This window comes from Triticum urartu, chromosome 2A (assembly GCF_056163025.1).
Source record: "Triticum urartu cultivar PI428250 chromosome 2A, HENAU_Tu73, whole genome shotgun sequence".
In the NCBI taxonomy this organism is placed as follows: domain Eukaryota; kingdom Viridiplantae; phylum Streptophyta; class Magnoliopsida; order Poales; family Poaceae; genus Triticum; species Triticum urartu.
This window is the reverse complement of record NC_141874.1, coordinates 119,555,270-119,569,350: the sequence shown is the minus strand read 5'-3', so window position 1 is coordinate 119,569,350 and position 14,081 is coordinate 119,555,270. Positions and strand designations below refer to the sequence as shown.

At 45.6% G+C, this 14,081-nt stretch overlaps 1 protein-coding gene across 1 annotated transcript; it reads right to left on the bottom strand.

Annotated features, from left to right (window-relative positions):
• Positions 1-3,122: 3,122 nt before the first annotated feature.
• LOC147984209 (uncharacterized) lies at positions 3,123-14,001 on the bottom strand. Its single transcript, XM_087541008.1, has 10 exons — positions 13,407-14,001; positions 11,164-11,974; positions 10,961-11,079; positions 10,671-10,855; positions 10,500-10,564; positions 10,143-10,335; positions 6,576-6,634; positions 6,042-6,482; positions 3,662-5,773; positions 3,123-3,579 (listed from the first exon to the last, which is right to left on the bottom strand). The coding sequence occupies exons 1-10, from the start codon at positions 13,999-14,001 to the stop codon at positions 3,123-3,125; spliced, it is 5,037 nt and encodes a 1,678-aa protein (XP_087397134.1).
• Positions 14,002-14,081: the final 80 nt, after the last annotated feature.

Below are 14,081 nucleotides of genomic sequence, written 5' to 3'. Positions count from 1 at the left end.
AGTGTTCATGCTCTGTTTCCTCTGTTTTTGTTCTTCAGTTAGCAGAGTACACACCCAAATTCAGTTTCTAGTAAAAAAACAAAACTGGGCTGCCGAATAGATGTTGGGCCGTGAGAAAATGGGCCCTGAGAAAATAACCATGCCCAAGACCAGCCCACCCGCGTAGGGGCACCAGCCCACCTCTAACTTCGGCAAATAAAATGGGGCCCAATAAAATGTTACTTGTCCTTTTATTTTGCCTTTTTCTTGCACTAAATTTTGTGATGGATCATTTTTTGATGCACTAAAGCTAAATGTTAATTGTTTTTATGCATGTCTACTGTTCCATGAACTAAATGAGTTGCATGCTTGCATGAAGTGCCCGAAGTAAATTAGTTTGCATTTTCTAGTTGCACCCATGTCCATAGTGGGTTTGCATGGGGCTCCTAGTTGCATGTCCATGGTTTGGCCAATATTTTGAAGATGTTGTGTGTGGTGATTGGGGTGTAGAAACCCGGGCCCGTAGCAACCCATAGCAATACACGAATAATAAGCAAAAACAACCCCTAGCAATCCACAAATAATAGCACAAAACACACAATATATATAGTAGCATACCCAATGATTATATAGAAGCATAACGATTATATAGAAGCATACCCAACGATTATATAGTAGCATACTCATAGTTCCACGGGGCATGATAGCCTTACAACTTAAAGTACTAATAAAACTTAATAATAGTAACATAACTATTACAACTTAAAAAAAACTAATACGATAGATCTAAGCTAGATAGATAGGGGGCACCAAACGCGGGTTCTTCGGGTTCTTCTTCTTCTCCTCCTCCGGGGCCACCTCGCTCCTCGGGCGCCCTCGCTCCTCCGGGCGCCGCCCTTCACTCCTCCCCCTCCCTGTTGTTGATGGGGTACGGGAGCGTGTGCATAACGCCGTTGTTGGGGAAGATGCCGTTGAAGTCGGTGAAGATATTGTAGGTTGTGAAAGCTATGAACTCACAACCAACCCAATACGCTCGCCTGAGGAGATGGAAAGCATCGAAAGGGTTAGTGAACGTGGCGAGGAGCCCAACCACAACGCCGTTGTGGTTGACTCCTCAACATGGTACATCCGAGGAGAGCCGCAGGGGAGGTGGCGGAAGCCGGCCGCAAGGAAGAACTGCGTTAACTCCCTTGCTCCCCTCCACCTCGAGATCGCCCAAACCCTGAGGGTTTTGTCAACATACACTTCGGCCGGGTAGAGCCTTTCCGGCGTGGTTGGGGGGGAGCGTTAGGTGGGGCCAGTGTTCTGCATGGTGGCGGGGTGGCTCGAGGGCTCGATCGGATTTGATGGAGAAGAAGGAAGAAGGAGGGCAGAGGAGGTAGAGGATGTGGTGTGGATGAGGAGGGAGAGGAAGACGATAGTGCCCGGCTTAAATAGCCCAAGTGCGACGTGGTTTCACCGGTGAAGATGGGAGGCCGGCGTTTGGTGGCGCCCTAGAATTAATGGGCGGGCGGCGTTTGGTGGTGCCCCATGAAAGTGTGTACACGAGCGTGGGAAACGGGCTGCGATCTTTCTGTGCCACCGGTCGCGGGTCAAGGGGGACGGGTTCACGCACGCGTCTGTGCCGTCGTGGGTCAAGGGGACACGCCTGCCCCGGGTTCTCTGCGTGTGCCGCCCGTGCATTCATGCCGTAGCCCATTAATTTGCACATCTTGCTAGTGCCTGGCTAGAGGGAGACGTGACAATAATGGACGCCTTCATTTGCCCATCTTGTAACGGGCAGCACGCCATTTGAACTGCATCGATACCCACATCGATACCCCATGCCAGTTTTGCGTCCTCAAAGAGGAGCACGCCATGTACAGCACGCCATGCAGCGTTGGCTTTTTGGTTGTCTTCATCGGGCTGCTGCATTGTGGCCGGGTGCATGCTTTGATGCGACGATGCATCGGTTGTAATGGTAGGCATGCGACGGCTTACTGCGTCCATAGGGGTGGCGGAGCAGGGCTATGTCGAGGCCATGCATGCAAGCACGGGCGCAGTTCTGTGGGTGAGCATGCATGCTGCGGGTGGGCACGGGCACGCATGCAACGATGGGAATGGGCACTGCGTAGGCTTGGTCCATGCACCGCGTCAACTCTTGTCGTTGGATTCAAATGAACGGTCCTGATGCCCCAACGAGAGAGGCTGATCCAAACCCCACCGATTCAACCAATCAGGGCGTCTCATGCGGATCGATATACACTGTAGCTAACCCTAGCGCCTGATCTCAACCGTCCACGCACAACGATCGACGACCCAGTAGTGTGCGGGGTTTTGAGGAGTTTTGAGGGGTTTTGGCTGATTAGGGTTGAGCATAACTAATTCAAAAAAATCAAAAAAATATAAAACTTGCGCACATAGTCTTATTATGTCGTATAGTAACGAGAAAAAAATATAAATATGATTTACATATATTTTTACGAAAAATCCTTCACAAAATTGTCATTCCTCGAACAATGTAGTATGGAGTTCAAGGGAGAGAGTAGTGGGCACCCGAGAGTATAGGTGGGGTTTTGAAAATGAAAAGTGTGAAAACCTCACCAAAACTTCATTTTGAATTGACTAAGAAAGATCTTAACTTACTTTTCTCATTTTCATGTTTTTAAACTTGTTTTATATATAATTTTCTATTAAACCTTGTTTTTCCAAAAAAACGAAAATAATAGAAAATTAATTCAATAAATAGTGAGACTTTAGATTTACACTATATAGGTAGAATAGATGTGTAGAAAAATTATTTGTCTGGTTTAGACAAGGTGCAAAAAAACTTGCTTAAATATGAGGCCGTTTACCCTACCTTTGAAGGTCATTTGAGACACACTTTTCATGACTATGAGTTCAACTTACCAAAAGGGTTGGGAATGATCAGCAAACAAACATATTTCAGTTGAGGTACTTTAGATAGCATTAAAACATCAATACCCCATCCCTAATTCAAATTTGAGCCCAAATTTGAATTTAAATTTGAATTTTATTTGGCTGGTTTAGACAAGGTACCAACAAACAAGTTCGAATAGAAATACGGGATACATAGTGACTACCAGTACGCACCAAGTTACAAATATTATTACATGCCCCAAATTTCAAAACTGTTCTCTGTTCTACCTCTTCCTACCACGTCGCGTGCCCTTCTTCGCCTTAGCACTTCTTGTTTTTGGTTCAACTACACACACAAGTTCACTGATCATCTTGGTTTTTTTCACTGGTCTTTTCAACACCTCGCCAACACCCTCGTGATCAGTGTCTTCAGTCTCAATGTTGACAGCAGTTTCAGTTTCTTCGGTGTGTACCTCAACATGGATTTCTTCAGTCTGAACCTCGACACGCTCAGGTTCAGTTTCAACCTCGAGAGCAGTTTCTTCGGTCTGAACCTCGACACGCTCAGGTTCAGTTTCAACCTCGAGAGCAGTTTCTTCAGTCTGAATGTTGACTGTGGCAGGATTTTCTTCACTCTGCTTAGGCTGAGGCACACTTCTCTTCTTTCTACCGCCATTGACTCTTGCTTTTTTTGTTGGCCAACACTGTTCAACAACAAGGGGCTGACTTGCTCGCTTCCTCCTGGCCATTGGGAAAATGTTATAGATATAGTAATTGGAAAAAAGCACCAAATCAAAACACAGACAAATAAACAAGGACATACTTTGGCTTATCAGGAGTGTAACGGCATTTGACAGATCCCACTCTGTGCCCAAGTTCCTGGCACAACTTGCATCTGTTTTTGTTACCTTTTTGGGCCCTTTTTGGCTTTCCATCTTTATTTCCCTTCTTACTACTCCCACCTTTCTCAAACCATGCCTTGAATCTACTCTGTTTAGGCCTGCCAGCCTTTCTTTTCATCAAGGGAGGACACATGGAAAATTCAATGTCCACTTCAGGCCACTGAGACTGATCTGTAAGTGCTGGAATTGGAGTAGCATATGCAGCTTTGAATTTTGCTACCGAATAATATTCATGTAAATATGGGTGCATGTTTATCTTCGGTTGGGATGCTAAGAAGAGAATGGCATGCTCACATGGTTTACCAGTGTGTTGCCACTCGAGGCAAGTGCAATCATGCAATTCAGTGTTAACAACATGTCTCCTTCCAGTTTTGTTATCTCTAACTTCAGCACCCCAAGATGAAGATTTTTCAACAAACAAATGTGAAAGACATCTGCTCCTATTGACCACCTGTTGTACCACTGCTGGAAGCTTATCACCTTGCAGACAATCACCTATCCTTCTTCTCAATTCCCACAACCGCATGAGCATGATCCTGATTTGATCAACCATGTCATGCACAGGCAAATCTTTTAACTCCTTCACCTTGTTGTTGAAACTCTCTGCCAAATTGTTGTTGATGTGGTCACACTTAATGGCAGTGCTGAATGCTGACCTATACCATAACAAAGAATGGTAGGTGTTCAGCCATGGACCAAACTCATCACATGCTGCCATTATCTTATCAAGATGATATTTGTGTGTCTGTCTAGTGTAAGATCTTGCTGCTGGCCACATGCGCCCAAATTCTTCTCCTCTAAATTTTTTGATCAAATTCATCCACAAATGACCGAAGCACTCCCTCTGCTCAGCATGTGGGAAAACATTTTTCACTGAATTTTCAAGCCCCTTACATGCATCTGTGTGCATAGCCAAAGGTGACACTGGCCCTAGGCATCTTTTCAACTGGATCATGAACCATGTCCATGAAGCCTCTGTTTCTGACTGAAACAAGCCAACAGCAATAGGAAACATCCAGTTGTGTCCATCTAGAGCATTGCATGCTGCCAACTGACCATTCCACTTGCCTGTCAAAAATGATGAGTCTATGCTCAAATATGGACGGCACCCTGCTTTGAACCCATCAATGCAAGGCTTCAAAGTCATAAAAAACTTGGAGAACTTGACTTCACCTTTGGCCGATACCTCTGTATCTATCTCCACAACACTGCCAGGTGACCTCTTTTCCACCTCTGCTTTGAAGTTGTAAAGCATCCTAAATGTATTTGCCCAATCACCATATAAATTTTTCATTGCCCTTTGTTTTGCCTTCCACACTGTGGTATATTTCAGTTTAATGGGGTACATCTTTTCCAAGTCTACTTTGAGTTTCTTCGCAGTAGTGTTTGGTGTTTTGGCTAAAATTGGGGTGATCTTTTCTGCAACCCAAAGTTGTGATGTCATGGTTGATACTCTCTGTGAACTTGTAATACAAGTATGTTGATTGGGGATTGGTTTAACCCTGACAGTACTTCCATCAGGTTGCAGTCTAGCAGATATGTACCACTTGCAAGGCTTCACACTACCATCAAATCCTCTGCACCTCGCATAAAACTTCTTTCTATCAGTCCAAACAGTCTTGGCATCAAACTCATGTTTCACTGCATAAGTCTTGAAACACATTCTAAACTCCTTCATGCTTGGGAACAACTTGCCTACTTCAATGACAGGGTTTTCTTTGTCATACACATGCACCAGCTCATCATCATGTGCATCATCTACCTCATCTGCAGCTTGTTCCATCAACTGTCCATCTACTTCTTCATTAGCAGGCAAACTAGATTCACCCCTCTCCTGCTTATCTCTGTCATCGACTGGAATGCCAAAAAGTTTGGCCATCTCAATGTCAGGCATTGGTGCAATGACCAAATCAGTAGGCTCATCTAATTCAACTACATTCCAATCAATAGTTGCTGCAGTTTCAGTTTCAGTTCCAGTCACATGTCCCTCTTCGGGTATTACTGTAAGTTCAGTACACATGGGAATCAATGGCCTCTGTGTAGCCCAATCATCATCTACCATCTGCGCAGCCAATTGTGATGGCACATATCCAACCCCTCTCCTGCTTATCTCTGTCATCGACTGGAATGCCAAAAAGTTTGGCCATCTCAATGTCAGGCATTGGTGCAATGACCAAATCAGTAGGCTCATCTAATTCAACTACATTCCAATCAATAGTTGCTGCAGTTTCAGTTTCAGTTCCAGTCACATGTCCCTCTTCGGGTATTACTGTAAGTTCAGTACACATGGGAATCAATGGCCTCTGTGTAGCCCAATCATCATCTACCATCTGCGCAGCCAATTGTGATGGCACATATCCAACCTTCGAAAAATTGTTCAGATCAACGAGCTCAGCAAAAAATTTAGCCCGTTTGCTTGTCCAGCCGTTTTGCCGATCGATTTCTTCAACAATCTGTTCACCATCTTCTGTTCTCACATACTCTCCTTTCCAATCATCAAACCGCAACAGTGATACTTCTTGCTCTGGACCCCAAACAATATTCTCGCCAATTTTTTCCACCCATTTCTTCACTGCCGTCTCTCCCATGTTCTGTAGAACTTGTGGATCAATCTCTGTAAACTCAACCTCCCATTTAACAATAGTGTCTCTGTCAATGTTCTGTATGCTACCATCAACTAATTTTGCCTTTGATGGAAAGAAATTGACTGTCAATTCGAAGGTCCGAGCGGCAGCATCCCCTCTGTCAGTGGCGGACAGTGTGAGCCCGTGAGAAAAAGCAGACGAGGCCACCCCCTAATTGCATGCAAAATTGGATCGGAGAGAGGCGCATTACCTATTCGAAATTGAATCTGGCGGCTCCATCTCAGTATGCCCACGGGCTCCCCTCACAACCTATCGATTCCGCAAGAGAAAACAGAGGAAACGAGCTAAGATCTACGGGCCGGAGAGAGGAACGGGAGGGCGACTAGGGTTTGAATTCACTCACCATTTTCTGAGGACGAAGGCTCTGCCGCCGTTGAGAACGAGGGCTCCTCCGCCGCCACCGAGAACGCAAGATCCGCCGCCACCGGAGAAGAAGGGGGGCAGAGTGGCGGGCCCGGCACGGTCGGGCGGCAGGGCACGGTCAGCTGTTTTGAGGAACAATTAAGTTGGACCCACATGTCCTAACATAAACGGACGGGCTTGGTTGACGACCAATTTAACCACATTTAACAGCCATGTCGTGCGTGGGTTATTTGCCTGCTCAAAATTGTCGCACCACAGCCATTTGCTCGAACAACGTCGCACTCCTTCCAATTCACCTCAAAAACGTCGCACAGGAGCTATTGGCCCCTCATGATGGAGGTCTTCAGGTGTTGACACATCCAGGAAAAGATAAAGAACGGAAAACCTTGATTAGCACTATTTATTTTTCTTCTGTTTTTAACGTCGTACAAGTCAGAAGTTACTTCTTGCATTGCTAAACTTCTACACACCTCGTGGCTACCGATGTAAAATAATCTCATCGTTCGTCGGCATTTTGGTACTCCAAAGTCCAAACTTACTAAACGTATAGGTTGGAGTACATGTAGAGGTTTCACGACCATTTCACAGGCATTATTCAAGTGACATCGGTTTCGAAGATTCTCTCGTCAAAGTTTCACTACTATAGTTAATTGGGTCGTCGGCTCCCACGCACACCACACACAACAAAATGCATATATGTGCATGTACGTCCAGGGGCCGTGCCAAAACTTTAGACTTCGGAGCCAGGGAGGCGTGCTTTATTGTAATCGCATGTGAAGTTGCCTTATATGTCGACATTTCCTCTAGTTGACCACATGGCCGGGGAGGTCCACACGTACCCTTTTGTATTGCAGCGCTCAGAGAGGACTCTCTAAAGTCGTCCAAAGTCTACTGACTCACTCCACATGAATCCGACCATATGCTTGCTTGGAGTGAGTCACTCCAAGCTCGGAGAGGACTCTCTAAAGTCGTACCTTTTGGTTTGCTTCTTAAACGTTATTTCTCTTCGCTGAACAGCGAAAGCACACATGAATGGAGTAATACTAACAGACACAGCTTGGAGTGAGTCATTTTCATACTGTATATACAACCGTGCATGCATCTACAGCTGCCAAGACCCCGACCCGGCTGACCGTATCGTAGCAGAATTGGATTTGTGGAACAGAAAATCTTTGTCGTTGATCATGAGCAAGGTGGCAGGGACAGGCCCTGACACCCATGCATCGATGAGAACAGCTAGGCAGCACTTGGAACTGCACGATCGTGTGAATCCATGCATCATGCGTCGTCGTTGATCGACACGCACTGGAGAGATCTGATGAACAGCTGGCTTGCACGCCAATATCGCATTCGTTCTTTCTTGGCCTACAAGTAGTATGCACCGATCAAACAGTGTGTTTTCTTATCAACTTGGACCGAACCAGCACGGAAAACAAGTATAGTGGGTGTATATTCCTTGTGGGCCTACAAGATTCTTGACAGCGCATGCCTTGCGCTTGCGCGCCTCCTCTCAGTTGCCGGCAAGATTCTAAGCTGCAAGGGAACGTGCTAGAGATCTCAACGTGCTATCAGTGCATGCATGCACGCTTCATGGTCCTGGATGTGATTTTGACGTAAACTATTCTCACCCTATGTTGTACGCCGGCCGGGTGGTCAAAGCCGCCGTACGCATGTTCGCCAACCTCACAAGCCATCGCCATGTAGGCAAACCGCCCCCGGGAAGGAGAAAGTGGCTTAGTTCTTCGTTCAATCTCGGGCATCTAGAAATATTCTCCATGATCATATATATAAACTTCCGTCATGTCTTCAGAAAGAAGAAGAGAAAATGAAACTACAGCAAGAGAGGTAATCCGTCACATCATTACACTACAATTTGTTAGTTTTGTTTAACCCCAACTCCCCATGCACCATGTAGCTTTAGTCAGTTGGCAATCTCTTCCTTCTCACACATGTACACTAGCTAGCTTAGCCAGATATATAAAGAAGACAAAGATATCTTTCTGAAGCGTAGAGGACACACCCACCGACAAAATGCACACACCAAACGAGTCTCGAGACCTCGAGATCGAAGGGGAGCTAGCTACCCATCACCGTCGACACGTACGTGATGACTCATGACAGGAACTGAATACAAACTAGTGGAGTAGTACGTGTTGTGTCGGTACGTAGCGCATGCATTGAACCCCTGAGCTAGTAGGCGACGAGGAAAGTACCGCGTTCACTTCTCCGGCCAGATCTTGAAGTTTAACTAGTATATTCACCGAAGCAACAACTGTCGTCGTAATGTTGCTCTATGCACGTATTGCTGATCTGTCGGAGGTTTGAAAACTGATACATAATGCCGTATCTAATTTATGGGAGTACCTAGAACTTATCTAGATGAGATATAATTTGATCTCATTCACCTGGAAAACAAGAACAGATACAACCCACATCAGCACACACGTATCTTATAGCATCACATCCAATGGCTATAAAAGATGAATGAGACCAAATTATGTCTCATCTAGATGAGTTCAAGAAAAACTGCTAATTTATCATTGACGTCTCGAATCTTGACAATTAACATGACGACAATAACAATGCCGTCTCATTCGCGGAGAGAGAGAGAGAGAGAGAGAGAGAGAGAGAGAGAGAGAGAGAGAGAGGTGCCCCTTCTCCCTGTGTCCTCACATAGACGACACACCATGCATGGGTAGCTAGCCAGCTTTGTGAGGTAGCCCGGCCAAGGAGGAGAGAGACAAAAGCGACACGCAGAATTTCTTGAGGAAGAAGAAGTTCACCTTTCTCACAAAACTTGCTGTTCTTCAAACAAAGTAAAAAAACATGCATGTATGGAGACATGGCTCGAGCACTTGTCGTGGGCCGTTGTGTCTGTCAAAATATTATGGGAAGCGTAGAACCCTTTGCTCAGGCCGCATTGCATTATATGGAACATATGCCGTGGCTTACAAGTTTGGATCGAGGCTAGATCGATCGGTTTACAGAGATATACTCGGGAGAGGTGGAAACAGAAGAAGAGATAGAATAGGTTTACAGTTTAAAGAGAATTCTATCCCTATACAACAACTAATTCTAACACTCCCCCTCAATCTAAACCTCATGAAACTTTGCCAAGGTTAAGATTGTACTTGAACTCATCTAGCCGTCTCACGGTGAGTGGTTTTGTAAAGCCATCAGCAAGTTGATCTCCTGTGGGTATGAACCGAATGTCAAGTAGCTTTCGAGCTACTCTTTCTCTGACAAAGTGAAAATCAACTTCAATATGTTTGGTTCGTGCATGGAAAACAGGATTAGCTGAAAGATAAGTGGCACCAATATTATCACACCATAGCCTAGCAGCTTGTGGAGCTTTAATTCCAAGTTCATAAAGTAAAGTCTGTATCCACATTACCTCAGCTGTTGCATTAGCCAAAGCTTTATACTCAGCCTCAGTGCTAGATCTTGAGACTGTAGCCTGTTTCCTTGCACTCCATGATACAAGGTTTGTTCCCAGAAACACAGCAAAACCACCTGTGGATCTTCTGTCATCAGGACAACCTGCCCAGTCTGCATCAGGGTATGCAGTAACAAGCATGGATGAAGACCTGGTAATATGAAGCCCAAGTCCCTCTGAAAACTTAAGATATCTCAAAATTCTCTTGACTGCAGTCCAATGAGTAGTTCTAGGTGCATGTAAATATTGACATACTTTGTTCACAGAGTAAGAAATGTCAGGCCGTGTAAGAGTCAAATATTGTAAAGCACCTACAACACTTCTGTAATTTGTTGCATCCTCTGGTCCAAGCACATCTCCACTTTCAACTGTAAGTTTTTCTGAGGTTGAGATTGGTGTGCTCATAGGTTTACAATTCTCCAATCCCACTCTTCTGAGAATATCTGTAGTATATTTTTCCTGTGTGAGAAGTATGCCATCCTTTACCTGTTTAACCTCTATTCCAAAAAAATAGTGAAGATCACCTAGATCCTTAAGAGCAAACTCCAATTTCAGATCCTTAAGCAAACAAGTGGTGGCATCTGAACTTGAACTAGCAACAATTATATCATCAACATAAACAAGCACAAATATAGTGATATTGCCTTTTTTGTAAAAGAACAGAGATGTATCTGCTTTTGATGGTGTAAATCCAAGTTGTTGTAACTGCATGCTCAATCTTGAGTACCAAGCTCTAGGGGCCTGTTTCAACCCATATAAAGCTTTATCCAACTTACAGACATAATGTGGTGTGCCTTGGTTCTCATATCCTGGTGGTTGCTGCATGAACACTTTTTCCTCAAGAACACCATGAAGAAACGCGTTCTGAACGTCCAGCTGCCGTAGACTCCAACCTCTGAAAATAGCAATAGACAACACAAGCCGAATAGTAGCTACCTTAACAACAGGACTAAAGGTATCTTCATAATCAATGCCAAACCTTTGTTTAAATCCTTTAGCAACTAATCTAGCCTTGTACCTGTCTATACTGCCATCAGATTTTCTCTTGATCTTGTATACCCATTTACAATCTATAACATTATTTCCCTTCCTTGGTGGTACTAAGTGCCAGGTTTTGTTTTTCATGAGTGCATTGTATTCACTATCCATAGCCTCCTTCCATTCTTTATGATTAAGTGCATCATGCAAGTGGGTTGGTTCACCAAAACTACTGAGGAAAGCTCTTTTGACCCTGTCATACCTTACAGTACCATCAGTATATTCTTTTGCCTTGATAATACCTGACTGAGATCGTGTATGGCGTCGCGGAGCTGCTGTTGGTGAAGTTGGCACAGAAGATCCCAGTGCTGCAGTCGCTGTTGGTTGCGCCACAGAAGATCCTGTGAGGTCAGCTGCAACCGAGACAGCCGCAGGTTCCCGATCCGACTCCTGATCCGAGATAGATCGCGACGCAGGCGTGCCAGGCATCCTGCTGTCGGTCCACGGGTTGGTGGCGCGAGGGGATTCGCCCCCGTCCACTCCTGACAAGGTGGGCTCAGCATCGGGCCCCGCTGCATGCGGGCTGTCGGCCACCAGCGTGGCTGAAACGGTGGGCTCCACGCGGTCGGGCCTGTCAGCCGCCCCACCGCGATTGGCTACATGCGTATGCCCGCGATCGTCCTTGGATCGCGCGGCGCTGGGGACAGCGGGACTGGCGCAGGGATCCGCCTCGGATCGGACGCCGCTGCCATCCAAATCTGCGCCGCTGCCACCTGAATCTGCATGAGATCCAGCGCCTTCTTTGTCTGTTTCTGCATACATGAAATCATGACCCGAATATGCACAAATATCACTAGAATCCGAATTTTTTATGGAATTCTTCACAGGATCAGCTTTATATAATTCTCCCCCGTGATCTGGAAGAAGGGCTATTTCAGCACGTAGGAGAGCTCCAGCATTTGGGTGAAGTTTGGCAAACGGAAAGAGAGTTTCATCAAAAACAACGTCTCTAGAGATGTAGATACGGCCAGTGGCAATCTCTAAGCATTTGTACCCTTTGTGGAGATTACTATAGCCAAGAAAAACACATTGGATGGATCGAAACTCGAGCTTGTGGCGATTGTATGGACACAAATTTGGGTAGCAAGCACACCCAAAATTTTTTAAGAACGTTATAGTCAGGTGTTTGATGATATAATCGCTCTAATGGAGTGGAATTACCAATGACTTTACTCGGAAGACGATTGATAAGATAGGTGGCTGCAATAAATGCTTCATCCCAATATTTGAGAGGCATGGAGGCATGTGCAAGGAGGGAAAGACCAACTTCAACAATGTGGCGATGTTTTCTCTCAGCAGAGCCGTTTTGCTGATGAGCATAAGGGCAAGAGACATGATGTTCAATACCTATGCTACGGAAAAAAGAGTTGAGCTTTTCATACTCCCTTCCCCAGTCACTTTGGACTGCCAAGATTTTCCTGTTAAAGTGCCTTTCAACAAGCTTTTGGAATTCTTGAAACACAGAAAAAACTTCAGATTTGTGCTTTAACAAGTAAATCCAAGTAAACTTGCTAAAATCATCAATGAAACTGACATAATATTTTTTTTCTTCCAAAAGAATCTCTAGCATGACCCCATACATCACTGAAAATAAGCTCTAAAGGAGCATGAGACACACTGTTTGACCTAGGATAGCGGAGTTGATGACTGTTGGCACACTGACAAGCTTCACAAACAGACTCACTGGATTGGCTATATGACAAGGGCAAATTGCCTTTATTAACTACTTGCTTGACTATGACTGATGATGGGTGTCCTAATCTTTGATGCCACCGTGCCAAGGAGGGCTTGATGACAGAACAAGCATGACGACGTCTGTGATTGAAAACTCCGGATGAGATGGGGTAGAGCCCTCCAATGCATCTACCGTGATGTAGAAGTTCCCTCGTTGCCCGATCCTTTATAAAAAAGTAGCGAGGATGAGTTTCAAAGAAGACATTTTTATCGGTGGCTAAGCGAGACATAGAGGCAAGGTTTTTATCAGCTTGTGGAACATGAAGGACATCGTTTAGAACAAGATCACGTTTAAGAGTAGGAGAATTAATAAAAGCTTGACCGATGTGTTGAATATCCATACCTCCACCACTTGCAGTGTGAATCTGATCGTTGCCAAGGTATTTCTCCCGGAGGGCGAGTTGCTCTAGTTCACCAGTGACGTGGTCGGTTGCACCAGAGTCTACATACCACACGCCATCGCCCCCTTGCTCGCGCATAGCTGCAGCAACAAGACGTGTGCCAGATCGGAGAGCGCGGCGGCGGTGCAGGCAACTTCATCTGTAAGACTTTTAATTTTTCCAAGGTATTCAGCCATTGTCATATTACCTTTCTGAAGATTGGTCAGCTCGATGCGGGTATTTATGGCTTGAGCTTGACTCTGAGGAGCAAACATGGCATGGATGGCATGCCAAACTTCGGCCGGCGTCTGTAACGTGGCGACCTGTGCAAGAATATCGCGGGAAAGAGAGCCCATCAAATATCCTTGAAGTTGCTGTTGTTGTGCATACCAGAGGGTGTTTGCAAAGTTGGCGATCTGCTCTTCTTTGCCGTCCTTGGTAATGGTGAGGGTGGGCGGCGGTGCCGGGCTCTTCTCGTCGAGATGATGCTCCATTTGTGCCCCTTTGATCTGCGGCAGCACGACGGCCTTCCAGAGAAGAAAATTCCCCCTCGTCAGCTTCTCCTGTGGTGGTGATCCAAGGGATGCGGTGGTGGTGGTGGTGGATGAGGAGGCGAAGGTGGAGGAGGAGGTGGTGGAAAGTGCACCCATGGTGCTGGGCGACATGGCGGCGGAGGTGGTAGACATGCTCTCGATGGAGGAAGGTAGCTAGATGCGTTTTTGTTGAGGAAGAAGCTCTGATACCA

Excerpts from the sequence above, each read along its gene's own strand:
- LOC147984209 (XM_087541008.1), bottom strand. The coding sequence starts at position 14,001 with ATGTCGCCCAGCACCATGGGTGCACTTTCCACCACCTCCTCCTCCACC. Across the intron at positions 11,080-11,163 it reads GCTAAAGGATTTAAACAAAG|AGGTTGGAGTCTACGGCAGC; the intron begins GTTTGGCATTGA and ends TGCTATTTTCAG. Across the intron at positions 10,856-10,960 it reads AGGCACACCACATTATGTCT|ATACATCTCTGTTCTTTTAC; the intron begins GTAAGTTGGATA and ends CATCAAAAGCAG.